We start from the raw sequence: 25,311 nt of genomic DNA, 5'->3' as shown, positions 1-25,311 counted from the left end.
AAGTTGGCTCTCAATAGTTATCAGCTAATTTCATTTGACCATTCCATACTGTATTGTAATGTCATGTTTTCTTTTTAAGTTAATACTCCACATAGTAGATTCAGTCATAGTCCCATTCTTAGCTAAGTGCTGCATTCACGACCATGAAAAGAAACTTTTATTGTTTCTGATATTTAAGTTTATCTGTTAATACTATTATGTATATTAGAAAAGGAGGATACTATGGCTTGTTTTGTGAATATAGCTTGCCGAATTCTGCCAAAAAGTACCAGAATCCAGGTAATAGTTAATGTTGTCAAAATCTTTGAAAATTATTGAGTTTGAATCATCATCACATTGTGGTCAGAAAAGTCAAAAAACGTAATGTATACAATTTATCATGTTAATGTTTTGTTAGTTTTATATTCTTATGAAAAATCTTATTTCTAGCATTCCTAACTTGTTGTGTATTGTAGTCTTGTATTGTTTTAATGACCCACATCTTTTATTTCCATTTGTTCCATTAATATCAACTGGTGAAGGCTGTATCAATAAGTCCCTATCTTCACAATCTCAATGTTTTAAGAACTTCGTCTTATGCTTGACTGCAATAATAGCCATCTTTCTTGTATCACGGAATGCAGCAATTTCATTGGATTATACACCAGCAAATACAACTAATTTGAGACTTGGACAGAAAGGCTGTAAACATTATGGCTTTGTCTTCGCAGACGTTCTGCCGAGGCCCCTGATGAGCTGTATTAGCTACAATCCAACAAAATGGCTTCATTTACAAACTTACATGATGCAAGAAAGGTGACAATTGCAGTCAAGGTATAATATGAAGTTCGTATTAATTTGACATTGTGAGGACGACAAGTCTCATCCTATTTAATGTAGGCTGTTATTAAGTGTCAGCCATGTTAATATCGCGGATTCCTCTGTTATGCTTTTTGGTCATAAGAATTTTGATGACGGTCTTGAATTGACGATGGACTAAACCTCCCACGGTTTTTGTCAGTAGTAATGATCTCAAAAATCAAAATTATAGGTAGTTGGACGTTAGAAAACACACTCAATATGTGTGGGCCTACTGTGCAATATTTAGCGTGTGCAGGCCGACTGCATTTGGCTAAAAACACCTTGGAAGAAAATGGGCTTCAGCAGCAGCAGACTGAATTTGGTAAAACATTGTTGCGAGACAAGCATACTGCGAATTCACTGGTTAAGCGACTTTCCACAACGCTCCAATATTTGGCAACCGGAACAACATTTGAAGATCTGAAATATCGATAAATATGCCAACTTTTAGGTAGCTATTATCGATCATAAACTATCAAAATCACGTCAAATAATTTCGAAAAGGTTGGAGCTTGGGCCGTTCGAGCTGGGCTATTTTTACGGATTTACTCAAGTTGTCTAGGCCAAACTTCAAAATGTTGAACGGTGTGATTTCCTATAGTCATTATTAGTAATCAACAGTTGCAAATTGGACTGGTTTGAGATTTCCATTCCTTAGGAGAAAATTGTCAGAGATCACTAAAGAGGTTCACTGTTTTCTCATGTCAACGTTTGACGTTATGACGTCATTTAACGTCAAATAAACAAAATGTTACTAAGCAGGCAATGAGAGCAAAATTTAAGATGTCCGATTTTTCCTATCGTTACAGTTTTAAAAGACATTTAATAATCATGTAAAGGTGAGTTGGACCTCTTACTTTAGTTTAATTTCAAGCAAGGTATACTAAGATCAAGAAGACGCGGACAAAACCAAAAATCCATAAGTAGAGTAGATTAAGCCAAACATACAAAGTTCTGGTCTGGCCTATTCCTCTTTTAGAGGTTCGATCTAGCCTCTAGGCCTACCTCTACTTCATACCGCCGCCAAGAGCCTTATATATGACCAATCCTACATCGTGTCATTTATTCTAGTCTAGCCAGTTCAGACTTGCTGATTAAAACAGCTCATAGGCCCCTAGATGATGAGTTTTTGCGAATTGACGGTAAGTTAGCCCGAAGTGGGTTTAGATTGATGAACGCCCAAAAATTCCCATATCCTACACGAAAATCCGATAAACGTCGTCCAGAACGGTCGCGAGTATTTGTTGATAATATATTTCATTGTCATATTTTGATTTTTGATGGCCTTTTTGTTATACACAATTATACGTTTTGATGGGCATAACTGTGATGTTTGATTGACATATTTTGACTTTTGATGGACATATTGCGAGTTTTGATGGACATTTTGTGATTTTTGATGGACATATTTTGACCTTCTGATATGTTATCACTTATTTAACAGATAGATCTATGTTATTCACTCACTCTTTCAATTGATCAACAAATCTATTCAAATTTTTTTCTGAGAGAGTCCCATGGTGCTTCCGCATTTGAAATCTCGCAATGTTGTCACCCATTAAGTCAGTTGGCCCCTATTTGTGCCCCGGGTTCCAAGAGGCCACCACTGCCACTTTAGTCGAGGTATTAGATGCATTTCGTAACATTAGCATTGTGAAGATGTGAAGACCATAAACCTTCATTTTTCTAGAGTGGTACATAGAGAGAAAAATTATTAAGTTTTACCAACTAACACAACCATATATCTTACTGTAGATACATCTATAAATTCACTTAAATGGATTGTAAAAAGATTCTACAGTGATGTGATCAAACGCTTAGCTTTAGTGGAATTGCAGGAACTACAAGAATTGTAATTGTGGTATTAGTGTTGCCAATAAACTTTAAGGCCCATATTCTTGAAGGCTGATTAAGGCAAGTCAGCGATTTAGTCTTAGTTTAAGTTTGTTGTTACATTCCTCAACATAGTATAAATTTTGATCACTGATTTTAGAAATCCTCATTAACATCCCCTATAAGCTATGGCAAGTTTTCCATTTAAATATACCTCATCCAATCTGTTACTTCTATTGTACTTTGTTTTTTCAGACTACCACAAATGGCACTATTGCAAGTTGCTACCAACGTTGGGAGGTCACATTCTCTATATGCACGTTCAGATTCTGAATTAGCGAATTTCGACCTCAAAAATATTAAGCCTGCTAAATCACTACATAACATCAAGGAGCAAAGAATTGTTACATTGAATGTTGGTGGACAAATTTTCAAAACCTACGTTGACACATTACTGAGAGTAAAGTCTTCGAGGTTGACATCGATAGCCAGGCGTGCATTGAACGTTCAAAGTAACTGTTGTGATCAGGAATATTTCTTTGATAGAAATCCTGATGTTTTTGCAGCCATCATAGACTATTGCAGATTTAATAAGCTTCATTTACCGAAAAATATTTGCTCTCTGTATATTCGCAATGAATTGGAATTTTGGGGCATAAGTGAAAGTGACATATCAAAATGTTGTCAAAAAGCATACTTTGACAACATTGACGATCTAAGAGTCAACGAAAATTTGGCATTAGAGTTTGCAGCATTAAAACCGAAGCAAACAACAAAATCTCAGAGCTGTAAAGAAAGAATATATGATGTATTATACTATCCAGAAACATCAGTAATTGCAAAGGTAAGAAACTTCTGAATTTAAAGGGATTTCTTCATCTTAATAAGCTTAGTTATTATAGATTGATAGATTTCACTTCTAGTTATCCTTAGCAAGAATCAAAATTTGGCGCTCGATTCTCTTCTTTCAGGGCTGTTATTTATTATATTATACGCCATCGCTGCATGGGTTATTTGATAAGTCTCCGATTAGGTTAGAGTAGTATGGTTTCCCATGAGAATCAATTTACTGTCGTAACAAAAATATTACCAATTCTGTACGAGACACGTCAGGAAGAACCGACATCAAGCAAACACCACTACAATCGCCAACACCAAGCCGATAGATATTGAAGTAAAATTGGTTGAATGAAAAAACTCAGGAAAATGCAAACAAAAATACAAAAATATCGATGCCATAAAGCAATATCTTATGACAACCAAAGTAGTGGAAGACTCCTAAATTTATTAAACTTCTTTTTTTTTTCAGATTTGGGCTGTAGTGTATTACATCTTAGTCATTGTAACAGTATTTAACATATTTTTATCAACGGTTCCAGAATGTCGTGTACCCGTAGATGGCGCTTATTTACCGCCATATTATACTGAAGATCATGATCACGATAATCATCCAGACAGTTCCGGTAGCGGCAACTCTTCGTCATCCTCCCAAACAGCAGCCTTGTCTATATCAAACTATCTGCTGAAGCAGCTGGAGACTAACGTAAAGGTGCGAATGCTGGTAACGACAGAGGCCGCCCCTGCCATCCAGTATATCGATTTGTTCTGTGTATTTTATTTTACAATTGAATTCTTTGCTCGAGTGATCACTGTGCCGAGTTTATGCCGCATGTTCAGACAGTTCTTTACATTCTGTGATTTGCTGTATCTGATTCCCGTGTGGGTCTTGTATATTGTCCAATGGTCTGATGAAAAATTCTGGAGACAACCTGAGAACATCGTCGTCTTCCTGCTGTTAGAGTGTTGTATAGTGGCCAGGGTCGTTGCTTTGTTCCGAGTTGCCAACCACTACAGAGGATTGCGAGTGTTAGTATTGTCATTAAGAGCAAGCTTGGGTGAATTATTTTTGCTCTTCGTCTTCATTATCTTCGGAATGGTCGTATTTTCATCTTTGATATACTGCGTAGAGATATTTATAGTTGGGAACTTTGAGAACATGTTTTATGGTTTATGGTGGAGTCTTATTACCATGACTACGGTAGGATACGGAGATACTGTACCTAAGTCGGGATTTGGATATCTAGTCGCGTGTATTTGTGCTATGACTGGAATCATACTTATTGGAATGATTGTACCAATAATAACGAATAACTTTCACAAGTATTATGAATTCCGCCAATGCTTAAATGACCCCGGACCTGGGGTAGGTGAAGAACTCCCAACATTCATAGAGTCGTCACCGAGATCAGAAGAGAGGAAACCTTCTGGCAATAAAACTGCCCCAAGTCCAGAGTAGAAAGAAGGTGTTGATGAACCAGCTTTGGGGATGGTTAATTCGAATGAATTTTTATTTTGTGTAAATAAATGTAAATAAATTATTTTACGGTTACCCATGAAATTCATTTCATTGGGCTTTAGTATTTGTATGAAAGGGTTTGAGTGAAATAACAGTACCCTTAAGGAATTTTGTCAAAAGATAAAAGTGTTTCATATTGGTTGAATGAAAAAAAATATCGATGCCATATCTTATGACAACCAAAGTGGTGGGAGACAACTCCTAAATACAAACAAAACATTAACGTCGTTATAAACTATGATACAAGTATAAGCCAATAATTATAAAATAATTGTACAGATTACCAGCATCCGATATCGGCTAGGGCATTTTTCTTCTTATGATATTAACTACAATTACTTTATAATTACAATAAACCCTGGCTGCTACTTCAAATCATGCAGTTCTATATTGAGAATGTCGTCTCATTCCAATTTTAATACTGCGATGTCTTTCTTAAACATGTTTACATTCGTCCCGAAATAATGGCTATCATTTCTAAAAATTCTAAAATATTTGATATCACAACATTAATCATTCTTGAATACTTGATATCACTACATGACTCATTGTAAACATACTTCATATGACTACATTACTCATTGTAAATATACTTGATATCACTACATGACTCACTGGTAAACATACTTGATATCACTACATTACTCACTGTAACTATACTTTATATCACTACATTACTCACTGTAAACATACTTGATATCACTACATTACTCATTGTAAATATACTTGATATCACTACATTACTCATTGTAAACATACTTGATATCACTACATTACTCATTGTAAATATACTTGATATCACTACATTACTCATTGTAAACATACTTGATATCACTACATTACTCATTGTAAATATACTTGATATCACTACATTACTCATTGTAAAATACTTGATATCACTACATTACTCATTGTAAATATACTTGATATCACTACATTACTCATTGTAAAATACTTGATATCACCACATTTCTGATTGTAAAATAATAATTTTAGCTCGTTACTAAAAAATCATTGTAAAATACTTGATGTCATCACATTACTCACTGTAAAATTATTGAATTCACCGCATTACCCACTTTATGATAATTGATATCAGTCACTATAAATACTTGATATCACTACATTACTTATTATAAATACTTGATATCACTACATTACTAATTGTAAATTATACTTGTTATCACCATATTACTAATTGTAAATTATACTTGTTATCACCATATTACTCAACCTTGAATACTTGATGTTTCCATAATACATATTCTAAAATACATACACAGCACAAAAGAAATGATCTCCTGTGTTTTGTAAAATCCTATAAACAATGACGTTGGTGACATCTATAATTATCTTTATATTAGGAATCCCTTTGAATGCGTTTTATAGTTTCTTATAAAATCGTCGGAATATAAATTACATTTCTGATATTGAAATGATTGATATTATGTTTGAAATATTCCAACGTAGTAATTGCTATAATTTATAGCTTCTTATGAAAAAATTGAAAGGATTTGAATAACCTTTAGTTGAAATCTTTCACATCACATTTTCATTTTAATATAAAATTTAAGTCAAGACTGTAATTGAATACTTAGTTTCTAAAACTAAAGATATTGTCTATAAGATGAATTGTTTCTAGCTTTTCAATATAAGTTTAATTCGTTTTGGTCTAGTGCCTATTAATTATTTGTTTTATTTCCTTTCTTGTTGATACAAAACATATTTTAACAATAAAACCTTCTCAAGTTTCTAAGATTCGTGACCATTAAAAGCCTAAGGTTTTTTTTTAATGTTTAAATGACAGTGTATTGTAAAGGGCATAAATCTAAAGCATTTTAAAATGAGCACTGCCATGGTATCAAGTATTTTAGAATGAGAAGCCAAATTCAGTGGTCTAAATGAATCTAGAATGAATAATTTATTCATATTCAGTATTTGAGAATGAATAATGTAATAATATATGGTATTTAAGATTGAGTAATCAATATCAAGTATTTTTGAACGAGTATTGTTTTGTATTCTAGAATGAGTTATGTATTCGAAATGAGTAATATGGCAATATCAAGTATTTCAGAATGGGTAATGTATTGATATTGAGTAATTGGAACGAGTAAAACCTATAGGTATTATCAAGTTTCCTTGAATGAGTATTTATGTAATATCCAGTATTTAAGAATAAGCAGTGTGGTAATATCAAATATTTTACAATAAGTAATGAATTGATATCAAGTATTTTACAATGAGTAATGTAGTGATAACAAGTATTTTACCTTGAGTAATATAACTGATATTAAGTATTTCCGAATATGTGGAGATATCAATTATTTAAGTATGAATAATACATTGATGTCAAGAATGAGTAATATAGTGATATGAGCAAGTATTTTAGAATTAGTAATGTTTTGATATCAAGTTATTCTTAGAATAAGTTATGTGATGATTAGAACGAGTAATATACTGATATCAAGTATTTCAGAATATGTGGTGATAATAAATATTTTAGAATATGTGATATGTTGGTATCATGTATTTTGATTGAGCAATGTAGATATGAGTTTATGTTGGCCTACAATGAGTTATGTGTCGATATCACATATTATAGAATAAGTAATATTGTTATGATATCAAGGAAGTCCCAGTTTAGCTTTAAGTGGAAAACTAGTTGGAAAATATATGTCAAAAAGTTTATAAGATGGCAGATATTTGTTTTTAAATTATGCGAACATCAATAATGTTCTCCATAATAATCGATTATCAGTGATATATTTATACCATCACGCTATGTAGTAATTGTAGTTAAATTACTTTTGGCGACGATATTATTTTTCTAAGAAATTGAATACGTCTTTCCATATCTCTTAAAATGCTGCGAAATGAATAACAAATGTACAGTGGCTCTTCTTTAATTATTGAATAATGTAGCGAGTAGGGGTCACAGAATCGTCAAGGATGGCTCACCGACAATTATTTACCATGTTCTATGGTATTGTTAGTCAATGCAACTGTTCTGGCTAAATTGTCCTGCAGGCCGGTAGCCAGACTTGATTGTTCCCGGGAACAAGTAATTTATTAGGAGGGTTAATGGTGTTAAGTAATTGGCTGCAGTAATAGATTTGGTCAGTTGCCCGAATTTTTTCCGCAGGGAGGGGGTTGGATGACAATCCATTTGTTCCCTTGCTCACTCCCCCCTGTAGCTACGGGCTTGCCATCGGGAGCTGTGAATAGGACAATAAACTTTACTTGTTTCTTTTAAGGGGCCATGTGTATAATCTATGCAAAAGTGTAGACCGTTTCTGTGGTTTCATGAAAAAGAAGTCTGACAAAACGTGCTGATAAATTTTAATAAATTCATAATAAATTAGAAACATGGGCTTATCACATGTCAAGGAAAGACTGAGTTAAAATGTAGGATTATAATATCATATGGTATAATACATGTTACCTAAAATATATACAACTTGATAAAATCACAGTAAAAACAAATTTAACACCAGCAAACGTGTACCGGCCCATCCACGTCCGAAAGTGACGACAGAAATGTAATTTTACACAGTTCCTTACATAGTCTTTGATTTCCATGGACTTTACAGTCAAAAAAATTTAACTTGCCAATCTTAAATCAATAAATGGATAGGTATCAAATTCCAACCGACCGACCGACCGACATGCACCAGCTAACCAACCAATATGGCGCCAAATTTGGGCGCTAATATTCATGATTAATAAATCTCGTATAACGGAGAGCGGGAACTTACAAAATGTACAATGGCTGCGATAGAGAATTGTTCGAGATAAAGTCTTACCACACACCTGATCTTGTTCGTTTTCTGTGGTTAATATATGCTACTAGCAGAGAATACGAACAGGAGCGGGCGTACTGCGATATGTAATATTCATAATCGGATATTAAAAAAAAAAAAAATGCTGCAAAAGTAAAAACGTCACTATAATAGAGATAAAAATCACATGGCGTTAAGATGAATGCGGTAGGCAGTAACCCAATAGCGATAGAATTAAAAAAATTTTGCGAAGCACAAGGCGATTAAAGGAAATGATACTGCGATATGACATTAAGATAAAACTACAAAAGCAAACACTTGTGTTGAATTTGATTTAATAAAAATAACCATGCCGCAATATACAGCATATTGTGATAAAGAAGAAGTAATCATGTTGCAGAAGATAGGTATCGAATGGTTCGAAGAAATAAAAAAATCTTGCTAAAAGAGAAAGAAATTAAATGGCGATGAATAAAGTAATCATTGTACAAAAACAGAATTTATTTCGTGATAACAATGAAGAAATTCAGTCATTTAAGACAAAAAAAAAAAAACATTTGCATAAAAATAGTGCCGCTAAAGATCTAATTATTCTGACGAAACGGTTTTATGATCGTATGTTTCTTGAACCAATTGAAAATTCAACTATAGCCTTTTTCTAAGTGCACAACATGAAGTCATATCCGCTCTAGGTAAGACAGAATTATCGCTGATTATTATGATTTTTTTTTCATTCTGTAGTCCGGTTGCCTAATAGTCATGATGACATAGATTTTCCTGATTTATAGCTGCGCACTATATTTGCAATTATACAGTATATAGGGTTATTCAAGACATTGGATTATTCCACGCTACTAATCTCGTTATAGAAAATGATTCAATTGAGAATCAGCATAAATTGAATAAAGAGTGTGACATTATGTAAAACAGTGCATTAAGAAAGATTAAGAAGAAAAAAGCAGTATAAAATGTAGCCTATATCTAGATGATATTTGCATAGATAAGGTAGTGATCTTGGCTACACTGCCAGACTGACTATAACTATTTACAAAATAAACCGTTACTACTAATAATAACTATCAGCCATTATTCTATCAAGTCTTAAAGTCATGAAATCCCGTAATATTTCACTTCACCATCAAAGAATTCTAAATACGATCCTTCAACCAAGTCTCTTAAGGGGATATAATATTAAAAATTCAGTTTTTAAAGCGGTAACATTGAATTTGTGAAGTATATTTTAAGATATTCTTATTTTGAATAACATTTTCAAATAAATCATTTCAATAATCGATTTAAATCAACTGTATTTCAAAATTCGGAAACGTATTGCAAAATTGCTCAATGTTGCCTTGTTTGTATTCCTGTCTTGGGTGGTCTGACGTATTTATTATATATTTTGATTGCCCACAAAATATGGTGGCATGGCCCGAAACATTAATAATAACTGAAACGCACTGTTAAGTTTATGTGTAACACTTACATCTCATGATAGACATGGCTATAAAACAATCTAATTGGCCTTGTTGTTTCAGCTTTAAAAACATGGACACAAATACCTTGGAGCTCTATCTACATGATATGAAGGGCTAATGAGTCAAAGCTCAACCATATTTCAATGGCGTGGTGTCGGCTATAAATATAACAAGTTTCGTTTCAAACAATACTCTTGCCTGAATTTGTACGGACCAAAATACAATTTCAATTCACTATCAAAATATGGATTAAGGCTTGATTTTACCTGGATGTAACTTACAGAATTCCATAGAAAGCTATGAAAGCTTCGTTCGTATTGTTAACAGTGACAAGAGCCCAGGAACTTCGGATATAACATGCGTCATTTGACTTTAAAATAGATAAAATACCCTTTTCCGTAAAAATTCAAAAGAAAGAAAATAACTTGAAAGTGCTGACTATAACATTATGTGATTTAGAAGAGAACGCCACTAATAGTTGCGCGAAGAATAGCTATTCGCATTTATCATGCTCGATATGTCTATATCATCATACATATTAGTATGACAAATAAAAAAAAAGACCTTCATCGACATCCAAATTATTTCCCTGAGAAAAAACCATCATAATTTGGTTTCGATTTGAATTTTATTTTTTGGTCAATCCTGGATGGTGGCTGTAAATTTGAGGCCAACTAAACTCCCAGGGTCATAAGTTGTTCGACGAGATCCAAGATGGTCATTTCAGAGATCGTGCAACGCCAATAAAAAAGGAGATAATCGTAAATTTTGATTTGAATAGAGAAAATAATACTATCGGTATAATGCAAAATGGATTCGATCCAAAAAAGCCCTATCAGTGTATAATTTAATGTAAAAAAAAAAAGAAAAAAAATATCCAGCCGATAATGTTCATCCCAGCCGTTCACCATGTGAAATTGAGCTTTATCTTCAACCAACTGACTTACTGTGATTACTTTTGTTGCGAAATCCGATTTTACTAATTAATTATTCAATAGATTTTATAGATGAGAGTACATAAGAATTGTTTTGACATAAAACAATGCTCAAATTTTGAGGCATTTTCGTGTGAAAGCTATCCAATGTATTTATTTCAGTTGTAAATTTTACCAAACATTGCATTTCAGTATAAGTAAGTCGCTTGAAGACTATTATTACTATTTTGAATCTCTTTTCAATTGATACATTGGTACAAACAAAAGTAATCAAATGATGTTATAGATGCACTTTCGTTTAAACACATCGACATGCGCTAATCGGTGCAAACACGAGCAATTTATTTTGCCTTCATGTTAACCTAATCCAAAATTCTTGTCGCAAAAATAGTCTTTTGAGTTCACATCACATAGGTTTATCACATTTACTTTGCCAAGTAGATATCACAAAGGTACCTCGTTAAAACTATTAACATTATCACATTCAAAACAATCACAGTGCGTAGAACATTCAGACGCAGAACACTCAGCGATCAAACAACTTCTAAAGCACGTGTCTATAAGGCCGAGAAGTTGCTATTAGTAGACCAAATTTTGCATAAAAGTCTGTTGTGGGGTAAGAATTCCTAACTCATTAATATTTTCGTTTTTGAAAATGATTGCAAACTAAAGAATGCCAATCAAATTCAACACTATACACAATTCTCGTTTTTCCCACCACTTTCCGAGGTCAAGGCCACAGTTTCGCCAAGTTCAATGGCCGCATTATCAACCACAGAAGTTCTAGTTGACACGCTTCTCATGCCCCTTCCTTCCTCTTCATCTCGAGCTGCCGTTTCAATTTTTTCAATATCCTTTTCTCTCCTTGCTAATCCATATTGCACATGGGTATAGTATAGCACAAAATTGCTCACAATAATGGGCACAGTAAATGCTATGGTTAGCAAACCAGCAATTGCACATAATGATCCAATGATGTATCCAAATCCAGTTTGTGGATACATATCGCCATATCCCACTGTTGTCATGGTGACGATACTCCACCAAAATCCTATTGGAATGTTATCATAGCCTTCATTTCCTTCTGCGAAATGCATTAACGAAGCAAACACAACCATACCGATTAATAAAAACACAAACATTAACATAAGTTCATTAAAACTAGCTTTCAAGGTATACAACATAATCCACAGTCCAGGCACATGGCGGATTAATCGGAAAATACGACACAACCTGAGCATGCGCAATATGATCATAAAGTCCATAATGACCATACCTTTACGACCAATAGGGTCGAACATTAGGAAGACCATTTCAATATAATCTGGAATAATGGCGACCATGTCTATAATATTTTGCAATGATCTCATAAATTTGATCTTACTAGGAGAGCACACAAATCTTGATATGAATTCTAAACTAAAGAACATTAGGCAAGAAAGATCAATTACGACCAAACTTGGATGAGGCAGTGTTTTCTTATCTTTTTCCTCATCTGTCATGATATAATCCCCTTCATAATCGTCAACTGTATGTTCTTTCTGCGCTTCCACTTCCTCGGCCACTTTTTTCATCAAGTCTTCTGCCAATTTAGTGATATTTAACTGAGTTTCATTGACATTCGCCAACGCCGTATCAGTCTTTGGCCAGTTGTATTTGTCCATATTTAAAAACTCGTAAAGTGTTTGCATAGATTTACTTTCGATGTCTTCCGGTGCCACACGGAACAGAGGATGAGTTTCGGCACAAAAAGAGAAGATGGACATCAGGACAAAGATGATTGATACCCAGGCATAAATCTGAAATTAGAAATTAGTTTAAAATTACAAAATAACAAAATATTTAACACGATCAACAACCGTGGGCGAATAGAGACCAGCAACATCAATCATGCAGCTGTTCAAAGATTTTCAATTGTTACTGAAAGTTGGTCAGTGCTCTTAACCAGGAACATGCCTTCACATTGTTACTAATAGGAAGACAACCACCAAGAGTTATATTTAAAGGGATGGTCCATTGCTGTAACATTTTTCAAATAAATAGGTTGGTATTCAAGGGAAGAGCTCATTGCTTTACCATTTTGAAACACTTATTGTTGGTATTTAAGGGATTGGTCCATTGCTGTACCATTTTGAAACACATATTGTTGATATTCAAGGGAAGAGCTCATTGCTGTACCATTATGTAACACATATTGTTGGTATTTAAAGGAAGAGCTCATTGATGTACCATTTTGAAACACTTATTGTTGGTATTTAAGGGATTGGTCCATTGCTTTACCATTTTGAAACACTTATTGTTGGTATTTAAGGGATTGGTCCATTGCTGTACCATTTTGAAACACATATTGTTGATATTCAAGGGAAGAGCTCATTGATGTACCATTTTGAAACACATATTGTTGATATTTAAAGGAAGAGCTCATTGATGTACTATTTTGAAACACATATTGTTGGTATTCAAGGCATTTTGAAACATATATATGTTTGAAACATATTTGTGTTAGCATTTAAGGGATAGTCTATTCCAATACCACTTTGAGGAATATATGTAATGGTTTTCTCTTGAGGATAAAATATCCCGATGTCTTCCTCTCATTTATTATAAGGAAGTCTGTTAAGGAAATAAATGTTGACAAGATCTAGGAGATACAGAACCCATTTTCCCATTTTATCAAAATATTGATAACAATCAATTTGTTTTAAGACTGGGGATTTGTTATTATCTATTAGGGAATAACTTAATTGTTATTCTTACACATATCGAAATCGTTTATCTGCGCTTTAACAAAGCTTTATAAATAAATGGCAAAGTATCCTTGAAATTGTTAGTAAACACGGAACAAACTGTCCCAAGAGCCACTTTAACACCCATATTGACTTTACTTTTACTGTTACTGTCCATCTAGAACCTGAACCAACTGGAAAACATTGTATGCCACAGCAATCAAACTATGCTCCGCATATTAGTTACGCCTTATAATATGTAGTATCTTCACAATGTCAAGTTATTACCAACTGCGCATCGAAAAAATTGACATTGTGAAGATGATTATGCAGCTCCTATTTGTGAGCACTACTATACAAAGATAGAATGATTTCTCTCGTGGACACTAGACAGCCAATACTTCTAGAGTCCAGGTAATGAATATTCATGTGTTTTGTTTTTTATTCACCTTAATGACCGATGGCCTGCTTTTTGGCCCAAGACCTCCATGTCGGACTTTAGAGCCAATTTAGATAATATAAGATACACAATGATAAATACACATAAATGTAAGATATGTATAATTTCAATGTCTGAGAGCCTTCCAATGGGAATTGGAATGGATAGGAATCTATTGAGTGCTCACAAGAGAATTACCATTTAAACAATCTCCAGGAACCAGGAAGTTTTATAGAAGGAATCTTCTCATTTTAAGACAAGAAAACAATTTCAGCAAGAAAATTGTCACATAATGTTTTGAACAAATATGAAAGTGATTAATAAATATTTTATAGCCAGATGTTGTCCACAAATTAAAATACAATATTATGCGAGAAACTAAGTTCTGTGGGGAGACAGAAGAAATATTGTTACATCTGAATGAAAGCTCATCCCAAGGGAAATAACTTATACTAGAAATATCGAATAATATACAAATTTTGAAAGTAAGTTTAAACGATTAACTTTCAAGATATAATATAATATAGGCCAAAACGAAATTATTGTTGCCGCTGTTTTGATGACCAGTTTCATGAAAGAGACAAATTATATTTGCAATTATATTGTGATGTCGATTTTCGTTTCGAAGAGATGTAATCTTGCTACTACGATTCGCCACGGGCGACAACTCCACAAGGGCCGAATGATTTTAAAGGAAAATCGCCGAATTCAATATTATATGTAATCATTTGCTTTTGCATAAAATGAATGCATTTTCCATAATATGGACATCACCAAATATTACATCAAATTCAATAGTTCCGTTGTTGACTAAAGTTAGCAATCCATGATCCAGTCCATTTTTGCGCCAAAGTGTACTTCCAGTTTGTGCGGTTGGTCGTTTGGATTTTTATACCACCCACTTTCACAAACACAAATCTAGTCGCTCACCCTCTATACAGTTGTCTCAGTTTCTTCTTATGGCTTTGCAAGCTATACCTTGGACGGATACGATCTTCAAATTTCCTTGTTGACCAAAAGATTTCCGTTTTCATTACTACTATAGTTTCTCCGCACCTATTTTTTAATCTATAAACTCGTTCTTTATTTAAAACAAATTTAGTTTTTTACTTAATGCGTTAAAGTTAAATTTTTCAAACTGGAAAGGAATTGTTTGGGCGAGACATTGAGTGATGTGTAAACCAACATGTCTATAGAGAAAGTGAAATGAAGGGAAGAATTTTACATTAACCTATTGAATCAATTTGAATATCGGTCTTGTTAACTCCACATACAGACATATTTTAATTTACATAGTTCCCACACATTGCTATGAAACAGAATGAGGGTTTGAGACTAACAACAGTCTGTGTTCGCCCACTTTGAACATAACAATTCTTTGGAATATTCCGTTCCAAGACAATCTTATAACTATTTTATCAACCAAAACAAACTGTATCAGTAGAAATGTTTCAAATTGTCAGTCAATCATAAGGCCATTGTCATATATAAAAGTACAACGAGTAATCTACACTATCATTGTAAGATATAACAGTACAACAAGTAAGAAATATCAGTCTACCAAGTAATTCATAATACTGCTTTGAGATATAACAGTCCACCAAGTAATTTATAATGCTGCTGTGAGATATAACAGTCCACCAAGTAATTTAGAATACCTTGTCAGATAATAATAAGTCAACCAGGTAATTAAGAATATACCATTGTCAGATATAACAGTCTACCAAGTAATTGTCAGATGTAATATTGTGTCATTTTCGTTTTTGTATCTCTGTCAGACACAATACTGTACCTTTATAAATACCATTGTCCAATGTAATACTGAGCATTTCCATTGTCAAATCCTACAACACCGTTGTCAGATGTAATACTATGCATCGATTGTGTTAGGTTCCGATGCCATTGTATAATACTACCCCATAAAATAAATAATACCATTATAAACACCACTGTCAGATATAATACAATGATGCCCTTTAAGACATTGTCAGGGCATAATACTTAGTCACTGTCCGCTATGCGTGTCATATTGTCAAATATGATTCATAAATAGTACTAAAATCAGACTCGTACAAGCCATGACGCTTGACAAATTACCCCCACCCTCACACGAAAGACTCCAAACACCCCATCGCACCCCTGAGACTTTGAGCCAGTTGCCGACCTAACTATTACATATCTAAGGTATTACACTATCGTCAGAAATCACACCGAATACTAAAAATGACCCAGCAGATTTGGTTTATAAATTAAGGTCTGGGCCTATAATATTTTTTCTTAATCAACTGTAAGAAAACATGGCTACGGCTTACCCTATTCATCACAGAAAGAAAGAAATCTTGTTGATTAAATAAAAAGAGAATGTGAAATATAATCGCCAAGGGAAGTTTAAAGAGGCCCGAAGAACTAAAAACTAATTCAATCACAATGTCTCGAGTATCTACAATTTACCTTAAAAATGTTCTCATCTCTCCCAGTAATACAATACAGACTTGATTTGATACGTTACGTGTGAGTAACTCTCACCAATGATTTTTGCTGGAATTTGATTTTTTAAAATAAATATTGACATTAAATGGGTACAAGCTGTCTACTGAGCTCATAGCGGTGCCTTCTACACTTTGACATTCTTACATCTACCTCCTGAGACAATGATCAAAGATCTAGTAACGATATGTGACACATGATTTCTGCAAGATGTTAAGTCAAACATTTTTTTTTTTGCTTTAAAGGCTGTTTAAGCTAAGTTCTACTGCACCGAGTAACTTCAATTAAGACTTTCGCAATGATTCGTGTGATAAGATTCCATTTATTCAATCAATAAGTTTGACTTTATTGCCACAATAAATTACAGAAATACCACCAGAATTTGTTATGTATATGCACAAATAGAGCAATATAATTATCATTAGAATACAGTCGATAAGGCTTTAAGACAAGTGAAATATGCAGTTTTCACAATTTACAGTATCTGTTCCACTAAACCTCATCTAATCAAACTAACACACCCTCCAAAATCCCACACGCCTTTGGTGCTTCATAGCAACCTTAATCCCCTCCTGGGTCACTTTCGATTTTGACCTCTCCAGTTTTTATTATTGAACTACATCTGTAGAATAATATTTATCAAGGTGGTTGAACCCCCACACTCGTTCAGTGGCAGCATAGTTCCTTCCTGATAATAGAAAACTGATGTAGATTGCGTGCTAGTTGAAATTGATATCCTCATTAGAATATTCCATATAGATTACAAATTGTATCAAGCCTTAAAGGTTAGAAAGTAACTGATGTAATTTTATCGAAGTTTTGGTGTAGTGACCTTTGTTCGTGGTAAGAGTTGATCTTATTAATCATCAATATAGGTATCCAGGTCTCAAATGTTCAGATGATTAGCTCAATATATCTAGAATACGTCCTCCAGTGACAATTACGTCTGAACGGGGGAGTTTATGAATTATTTTTGTTGAAATAAATTTGGGGAAATGTTGCGTGTTCTAACAGAAAGGGTATCTTGTCCCATAATCATACCCATACAAGTTAAAATGAGGCAAAGAGAGTCTGATTGGATTTGAAATACATAATTGAAAAAGTTTGGTCGAAAAAGCTTTTGCCCCATTTGCATCAAAAGTGACAAATCAGGTATATTTTTTTCTCCAGTATAACAACGTCATCATGGACGACATCTCTAGTTTTTTTTTTTCAACAGAAAACAGCCATTGACCTCAATGTATTATTATAATGTCATCAAGTGTTTCCGATATTAAATCCTCGTCAGGACATTCATTGAGTAAATGAATGACACGAACAATGTCACGATAACCATAATATAGTTCATTTAACCTTCTACATATAACGTTCAATGCTGCATTTACGTTAAAGGGATTGTAAAAATAAAATGGTTTTGAAAACCTCTTTACAATCCCTTTAAATGATTCGGAAAATGCTTATTCTATTAAAACACCATGACGTATTTAACGACTATAAGTATTCTATAGCCGCCCTTAAACAGTTCTTATAGTTAATAGTCGTGGGTTTGATTTAAATGTATTTTTTTTTCTATCATCCGTGTTTCAACATACTCCTGACATTTATAGCGTTTTACAGACTATTGTGTACAAAACACTTAAACTAGATGCTAACTGCTGACAATTTATCTTTAACATGCGTTTTCTTTCTTCATCTAATCAAGTCAACCGCTATTGATTTCAATAAAACTGATTTTTTCTTCTGACCATCGCACTGTTATATTCTACACTAATTAAATTCTCTATGTTTTTAAACTGCAAATGGAATTAATTCCTACCAGATTTTATCGATTTTTCGAGTCTGTATATTTTTGTTGAGTAATTAATATACATAAACATTGGTCTAAATTTTAGCGTGTATTAAATTTTATTTCGTGAAGATCAGAGTTTAAAAAGGAGACTAAGAAATGAGTATATCGAAATATTCTGAAACATCAATTAGGCAAATTGGAATCTAACCATTTATTTTTATTCAATAGAAATTTTATCAATGCCCGAGACACCAACGCTTAAAGCGATTGTAAAGAGGTTTTATAGTATCAGGAACACGGATTCAGACGCCTGTGGTTGCTCCAATGAAAGTCACTAATCCCAAAGTATGCCTGCATCAGATAAGACCCTTGGCGAATGGTGACGTCATCAAACACATCTGCCTTTGCTTGTGCTGTTGTACTGATAAAATATGTTTGAATTTATTTTAGGGCAAATTTATGCAATATGTTTTCATGATATTTGTGAATAAACGGTACTTGTTTATTTAAAGCGTTTGAGTAAGTTTTTTCCTATTCATTCATTGAAAGTGTTTGATGTGCGATTAATTTTATTGAAATGAATGCTTCAGAGACTGCAATCATTAATAAAAGGTGATAAAACATGTTTGAAGCTTTTGATCAACCAAGCGAAGTAACATACCATTTGTGGAATCAGTACAATAAAGGACATTAGAAAGACACAAAGATACGGGTTTTCGGCCACGATAATATATGCCAATCAACGTCATACAAAATATACAAGAAACTGTCAACATGAACCACGAAAAAGTGTTTTGGTGTCAGCAGAGTTAAAGGAAAAACTTTACTAGGATAATGATTTAAAACATATTGTGAGATTTTTAGAGGAATTCGTGTTGTCTAAAAACACTCCACTACCCATTTGCTGCTTTAGAATCAGATTCACAATGTCAAGCTAATCCGAAAGCTTATACATTGACTACAATAGCCAATGTATCACAGAAGTTTGTAAATGCATTGATTTGATTTGATTGTTTGTTGTGAATATAGCAAATAAGAGACCTCGACAGAAAGTCATAAGCGTAGAATCCAATCCAATTGCTGTACTCTGTGATACAAGAACAGTGGCTATTGATGTCAAGGAGACAAAGTTGACCATTGACCATTGTGAAGGTGCATTAAAACCTGCCTTGAGAAAGAAAGAAATAATATCACTAAAAATTCGTAACATTTCTCATGGTTATCCGAATTTTACAATCCTTGTGATCTGTTTTTATATAAAAAAAAATATATATACCACAAGCTTGGCTCTGAAACTGAATAAATAACAATTTCTTACAAGTTTCGCCACGAAAACTGTCCGTTAAACAAGAAATAACAGTGGTAAATGGTAATAATATAATTCATTTCCCTTTATTTCTGAATGATATGTCATATAAATCAAAATAGATCATTCTCTGCAAATATCCTTCGGTTTAATCCATATATTTATATGGTAATGCAAGAAATAATTCACCGTTTTAGATTGATTATTGTAAGAAGGTGGAATAATGTCATTTCTTTACATGCGTTTTAAATTAAGTATTAAGATTCGATTTTAATAATGAGAAACAAAAGAAAAGAAAACTTTATTAAATAAAACAATCCTATAAATGTTCTGATTTTATATTTTGTTTCGACTTTCCTGCGTTTATCTTGTGTACGGATGTTCAACTACAGAACAACGCATGAAACAACTCGCACGAAAAACGTGAAATGAAAAAAACTACAGCTAAACTTCATCAGTTTGAACAACCATACACGTCTAATGAAATGAAGTGGAATACAATGGAATAAAATGAAAACGAAATGGAGTTTTGGTGCTATTCTTTTGCTCCAGATTAATTTTAAAAATCAAGTGCTAGGTCAAAACAAAAAGTAACAATCAAGTCTACGATGGTATTAAAGGGACATTCCGATTCAGATTTGTGAAACTATAATATACCAAAATCTTTATATTTGAAAGTGTTAACTTATAAAATCCAGCCGTTATTTTTTAAACGCCAAAAAGATTTTAAAAGACTTTAAGGTTTTTAAGTTCGTTATGCTTTTTGGGAGCTGTTAGACTAGTGTCAAAATAGTCAAATAAACGCTTAATATTGCAGAGAAATATGTCTCCTACGTATTCGAAAAGTTTCAACTAATAATATCGAGCCCAAACACCAAAACTAGGTTAAACTGCTTCATTAACAATTAGAACTCTCTGTTTTTAATTAAGCCTTTGAAAACAAATTCAGTTTTACCAAGAAGATATATAAATAGCATACTTTAGAAATATTTTCGGGTATAATTAACGATGTTTTAAAAAACAGCGGAATACCCCTTTAAATTGAAAGAGAAGGTGTAAAGAAAAAATAATCCGCCTAATATAAATTTATACCAGACCAATTCCTCACTTTTTAAATCGATTTTGGTGTTTGAAGTTTTTAACGTTTCTCTCTGCTCAGTCACTAAGATTCTAATTTACAAATTCGTGTCAGAAGGAATTGACTAGTCAAGAATAGTTTTCCCTCTCGTCTTCCTTTTATAATTTCTATAAATATACACCCTGACGGAGGCGATAATTTTATGATCTTTGCAGTGGCTTAACTAGATGAGTGGGGGCTCGTGGAATTAAGTAGGTTTGGACAACCCCTCCCCTCCCCCGGGAAAGATATGCTCCCATGCATTCTGAGATCCCTCTGTAAGTTATTTTAATCTAAAGATTTTCAGTTTTTAGTTAATTTTGTTTCACTCATTCATATATATTGCTTAGGTGGCTTAGTTTGATTACAATTGTATACTTCGGAACATTTTTTCTGGGGGTGGGACCACCTAGGGATGGGGGCCCGTGGACATGACCAACCAGTCCCTATAGTTGAGCCACTGGATCTTTATTTTTTTGAAAATTTTGTCATCACAAATAATTGCTTCAATATTTTAGATGTAGGACATTTTGTATCACTTTTTCTCTAATTGATTAAGTTCAACGTTTACTAATTGACTTTGAATCGTAATACATTCTTTTAGTATGGACCCTATGTGTGGCCTTGACCTCATCTTCACAATGTCGAGCTATTGCTAACCTCGTCACATTCCTTGACTACAATAGACTAATGCATTACGTTAGTTTGTATATGCATAAGTTTGATTCGATGTACGCTTACGAATTCAGCCAGATCAGATTAGTGGAAAAATCTGAGCCATAAAATCTTTCTGTCAAGGGCTCCGATTGGCTGTGTTCGTCGTCGTACAATCCAATTAAATTGCCTCATTCTGTGATACAAAAAAGGTGACTATTGCAGTCAAGGTATAAGACGAAGCTTGTAATGACTTTGTGAAGATGCTCTGGCTCACTAATGCAACCATTCAATTTCTTATTACGGTTTCTCTTCCACTTGTATTTTTTATGGCATAATCCGGTCAAAGCAGAATTATCCTCATTAAACGCAACGAGCTAAAATTTGATCAGATCAAAATAGCTAAACTGTAAACCGTTGACACTTTTTGCACTGTATCACGACTTGATTGATTTGCTGACGATCGTGTGTACGTGATCACCCTGACGTTCGTACATCAATGAAATAACCAAGGAGAAAAAAACTGACAAGATTTTAACGTCGAATACCACTTTAATAAACATGACATAGTATCCAGACAGAAGCTGATCTTTACAATAATTCCCTGCCTTTAATTTCCGTCAAGTCAGACCGACATGGTAAGACAAGACATCGAAGGTGAGGGAAGGCGAAGAATCACTGACCTAATTGTGTCTGAAAATCTGATCTTTCATGTCAGTAGGGTGAACTTTTTATTGTCTACTGAAATCATATTATTGGTATTATATATTTTAATTTCCTGAGCGCAATCATTTACAATACATAAACTATGTAATTTATGGTAATTTAATGATGTAGGTGTCTAGCACAATAAAATATTAGTTATGTCACTTGTGTATTACTTCCTATTATCTTACTATAGAACTTTAGTACTAAAATAGTCGTGAATAACGTCAAGACAGTCGAGGACAACCCCCGAAACAGTCAAAGAAAACGCCAAAACAGTAAAGTTGAAAAAAAAAGCCAAGACTATCGATGATAATGCCAAGACAGTCAATGACAACGCCAAGACAGTCGCCGGTAACGACGAGACAGTCGAGGAAAACGCCAAGACAATCGAGAACATGGCAAAAACAGTCAAAGAATATGCCAAGAAAGTTGAGGACAACGCTAAGGAAGTTGAGGACAACGCCAAGACAGTCACCGGGAACGCCAAGGCAGTCGCCGACAATTCCAAGACAGTCACCGGCAACGCCAAGGCAGTCGCCGACAATTCCAAGACAGTAGAAGAAAACGCCACGACAGTTGAGGACAAGGAAAAAACAGTCAAGGACAACGCCAAGATAGTCGAGGACAACGACAGAGTCGAGCAACGCTCAGGCAGTAGAAGACAGCGCCACGACAGTCGAGGACAACTCCAAGAAAGTGGAGGACAATGCCAAGACAGTCGACAACAGAACAACAGAAACAACTTACAACAACAGTCAAAAGCAAGTCGATAATAAAGCCTAGGCATTAATTACAATATGCCACATAAACAATTATCGACCAATATCGAAAGAAGATAAAACGCTCGAACATACAACCTGTTGACAACCACGACAGTCAACATCACCAACTCGAACATAAAATCAAAAGACAACAACATATACTGAATAAACTATGTGGTCTCTCCGAAGGCAGTTGCAGAAAGGCATACGGTGTTGCCAATGTCAAATGAGCAAGATAAAACAATCTCGAAATGACAACAACAGTTTAAACATTCGTATTTGTTTTTATTTCATTGCAAGATAACCAAACATCGGATTATATGGATAGCCTAAAAACAAATTTATCCACGATTCTCTTGACACTTTGAGGACGTGGAAGAGACATTTCATTGTCACATCTACTACATTATCTAATTATTTTCACAAAGGATTCATTGATAAATATTTGATGCTATTTTAAAACACTGCATATGCAAAGGGATAATCTATCTATGATTTATTGGCTTTTAAATTTCACAATCGACTGGAGTAGTCATTCAAACAAATCCGTATTTATGTTTTGTATGATCTAGTCCAGACACATATATATTAGCCTACTGGAAAATAATTGACTTCCGAACAATAAACTGAATACAATAAAGCCCTTCATACATTGCGTATGTCCATAATGTTAAAAAAAAAATGTCATGCCGTCTGAATATAATTCAAACATTGTCATAAAATTAGCTCCCGGTTTCCCCTTGCCAAGTCGGAGGGTAACATGGAAAAGGCTTGTTGTCGTAAGTATGGGACAATGACCCGAGGCCCCGTATGCTACAGGCTGTGCACGTCAAAGATTCACCAACAGTTGGAAACCCAAAAGACTAGTCTTATGCCCCTGTCCTGGCAAAATTTTGATGATGAAGTTTCCAGTCTTCATTAGCCCAGTCTTCAAGGTGCAGAAAAGTAGGACGCAAAAGTCACGTCATTTCATTGTCATTTCTAAATACATATTTTCTCGCTAACGAAAGAGTTAATCGGTTAATCACTCAACGTATACGCATGCAACGAATGTCAAAGTTTATGTAGGGATAGAGACTGTTTGTTTTTTGTTAATATCTTTAGAAAATCATATATGCTGGAAGGGTTCCAGATATCAGAAGTAAAAAAAATAAAGATAATTTGTTATGAAAGGAAGATTGTTTTTTTTATCAGTGTACTTATTGTATCATATTCCAAATGGTTACAACATTTTTTGTGTTTTTTTTATCTCTCGAAACAGCAGCAATGAATATCTTATCTTATTATTATGATGGCTTGAGTGAAGATAAACAGTTTCCCTGATAAATCCTTCTTCCCACAGTAATGATCATTGTATCACTGTTAGGCTTAATAAATAAATACAGTGTATACCATCATCATCATCATCATAAGCAATAACGAACTTATACATCTTATACCTTGACTGAAATAGCTACCTTTCTTGTCTCACGGAATGATGCTATCTGATTGGGTTGTAAACTAGCGAATCATTGCCCTCGGTAGAAGTTGACAAACCTTATGTCTGACTCAGATTAGCTGTATACAATCCAACCAAATCGTTGCATTTACAGACTTCTGTGATACAACAAAGGTGGCTATTGCAGACAGATATAAGACGAAGGTCGTAATAGCAGGACATTATGAGGATGATTGTATACCAAATAAACAATGTTGGCCGACTCTCCTATAGGGATACCCAGTTAATAGGCGAAAAGTAACACCAGGTGTCATGAAAGAGTAAGTATGCTCTGCCTCTTTGTTAACACCCTCTAAGTATGATATAATATACATATATATAGTCTTGTCTCGTTCACTCAAACTACTGAAACCTACGCTTGATATTGACATTTCTTCATGATAATGTACTGTTACGTGAACCTACTTATAGACAATGATAAGTAAGTGACATGTGTGCACTTGTATTATATCAACAGAGTTGGAGATGATAGACTGATTCTTTAAGTAGAACTGCACTAACACAAGCCAAACTGTGTTCAGGAAGTTAGGCGATCAAACTTCTACCAATAGGTCCGTGAATAATTTCACCAAAATTAGTAATCTCTTAGCGAAGGTTACATCTTA

General features: G+C 33.9%; 2 protein-coding genes across 2 annotated transcripts in view; one reads left to right on the top strand and one right to left on the bottom strand.

The window, feature by feature from the left end:
* The first annotated feature begins 1,615 nt into the window (after positions 1-1,615).
* LOTGIDRAFT_226490 (hypothetical protein) lies at positions 1,616-5,061 on the top strand. Its single transcript, XM_009052383.1, has 4 exons — positions 1,616-1,679; positions 2,929-3,517; positions 3,983-4,066; positions 4,205-5,061. The coding sequence occupies exons 2-4, from the start codon at positions 2,939-2,941 to the stop codon at positions 4,967-4,969; spliced, it is 1,428 nt and encodes a 475-aa protein (XP_009050631.1). The 5' UTR covers positions 1,616-1,679; positions 2,929-2,938; the 3' UTR covers positions 4,970-5,061.
* Positions 5,062-12,108: 7,047 nt separating this feature from the next.
* Positions 12,109-25,311, bottom strand: part of LOTGIDRAFT_51628 (hypothetical protein) — a gene marked incomplete at both ends in the record, with an annotated part of 31,504 nt that continues 18,301 nt past the window's right edge. The window contains 2 exons of the mRNA XM_009052366.1: positions 12,109-12,734; positions 12,921-13,020. Coding sequence (XP_009050614.1) covers positions 12,109-12,734; positions 12,921-13,020 — 726 coding nt within the window. The remainder of the gene's footprint in view (positions 12,735-12,920; positions 13,021-25,311) is intronic.

The sequence above is a fragment of the Lottia gigantea genome (assembly GCF_000327385.1).
Source record: "Lottia gigantea unplaced genomic scaffold LOTGIsca_180, whole genome shotgun sequence".
NCBI lineage: Eukaryota > Metazoa > Mollusca > Gastropoda > Lottiidae > Lottia > Lottia gigantea.
Note: the sequence above shows the minus strand (reverse complement) of the source record. Positions and strands in the feature narration are given on the sequence as shown.

Bases quoted from the DNA above. Each gene is read 5' to 3' on its own strand.
- LOTGIDRAFT_226490 (XM_009052383.1), top strand. From the start codon at position 2,939: ATGGCACTATTGCAAGTTGCTACCAACGTTGGGAGGTCACATTCTCTA. The intron at 3,518-3,982 runs GTAAGAAACTTC...TTTTTTTTTCAG, and splicing joins AAACATCAGTAATTGCAAAG to ATTTGGGCTGTAGTGTATTA. The intron at 4,067-4,204 runs GTAGATGGCGCT...CTGCTGAAGCAG, and splicing joins TTCCAGAATGTCGTGTACCC to CTGGAGACTAACGTAAAGGT.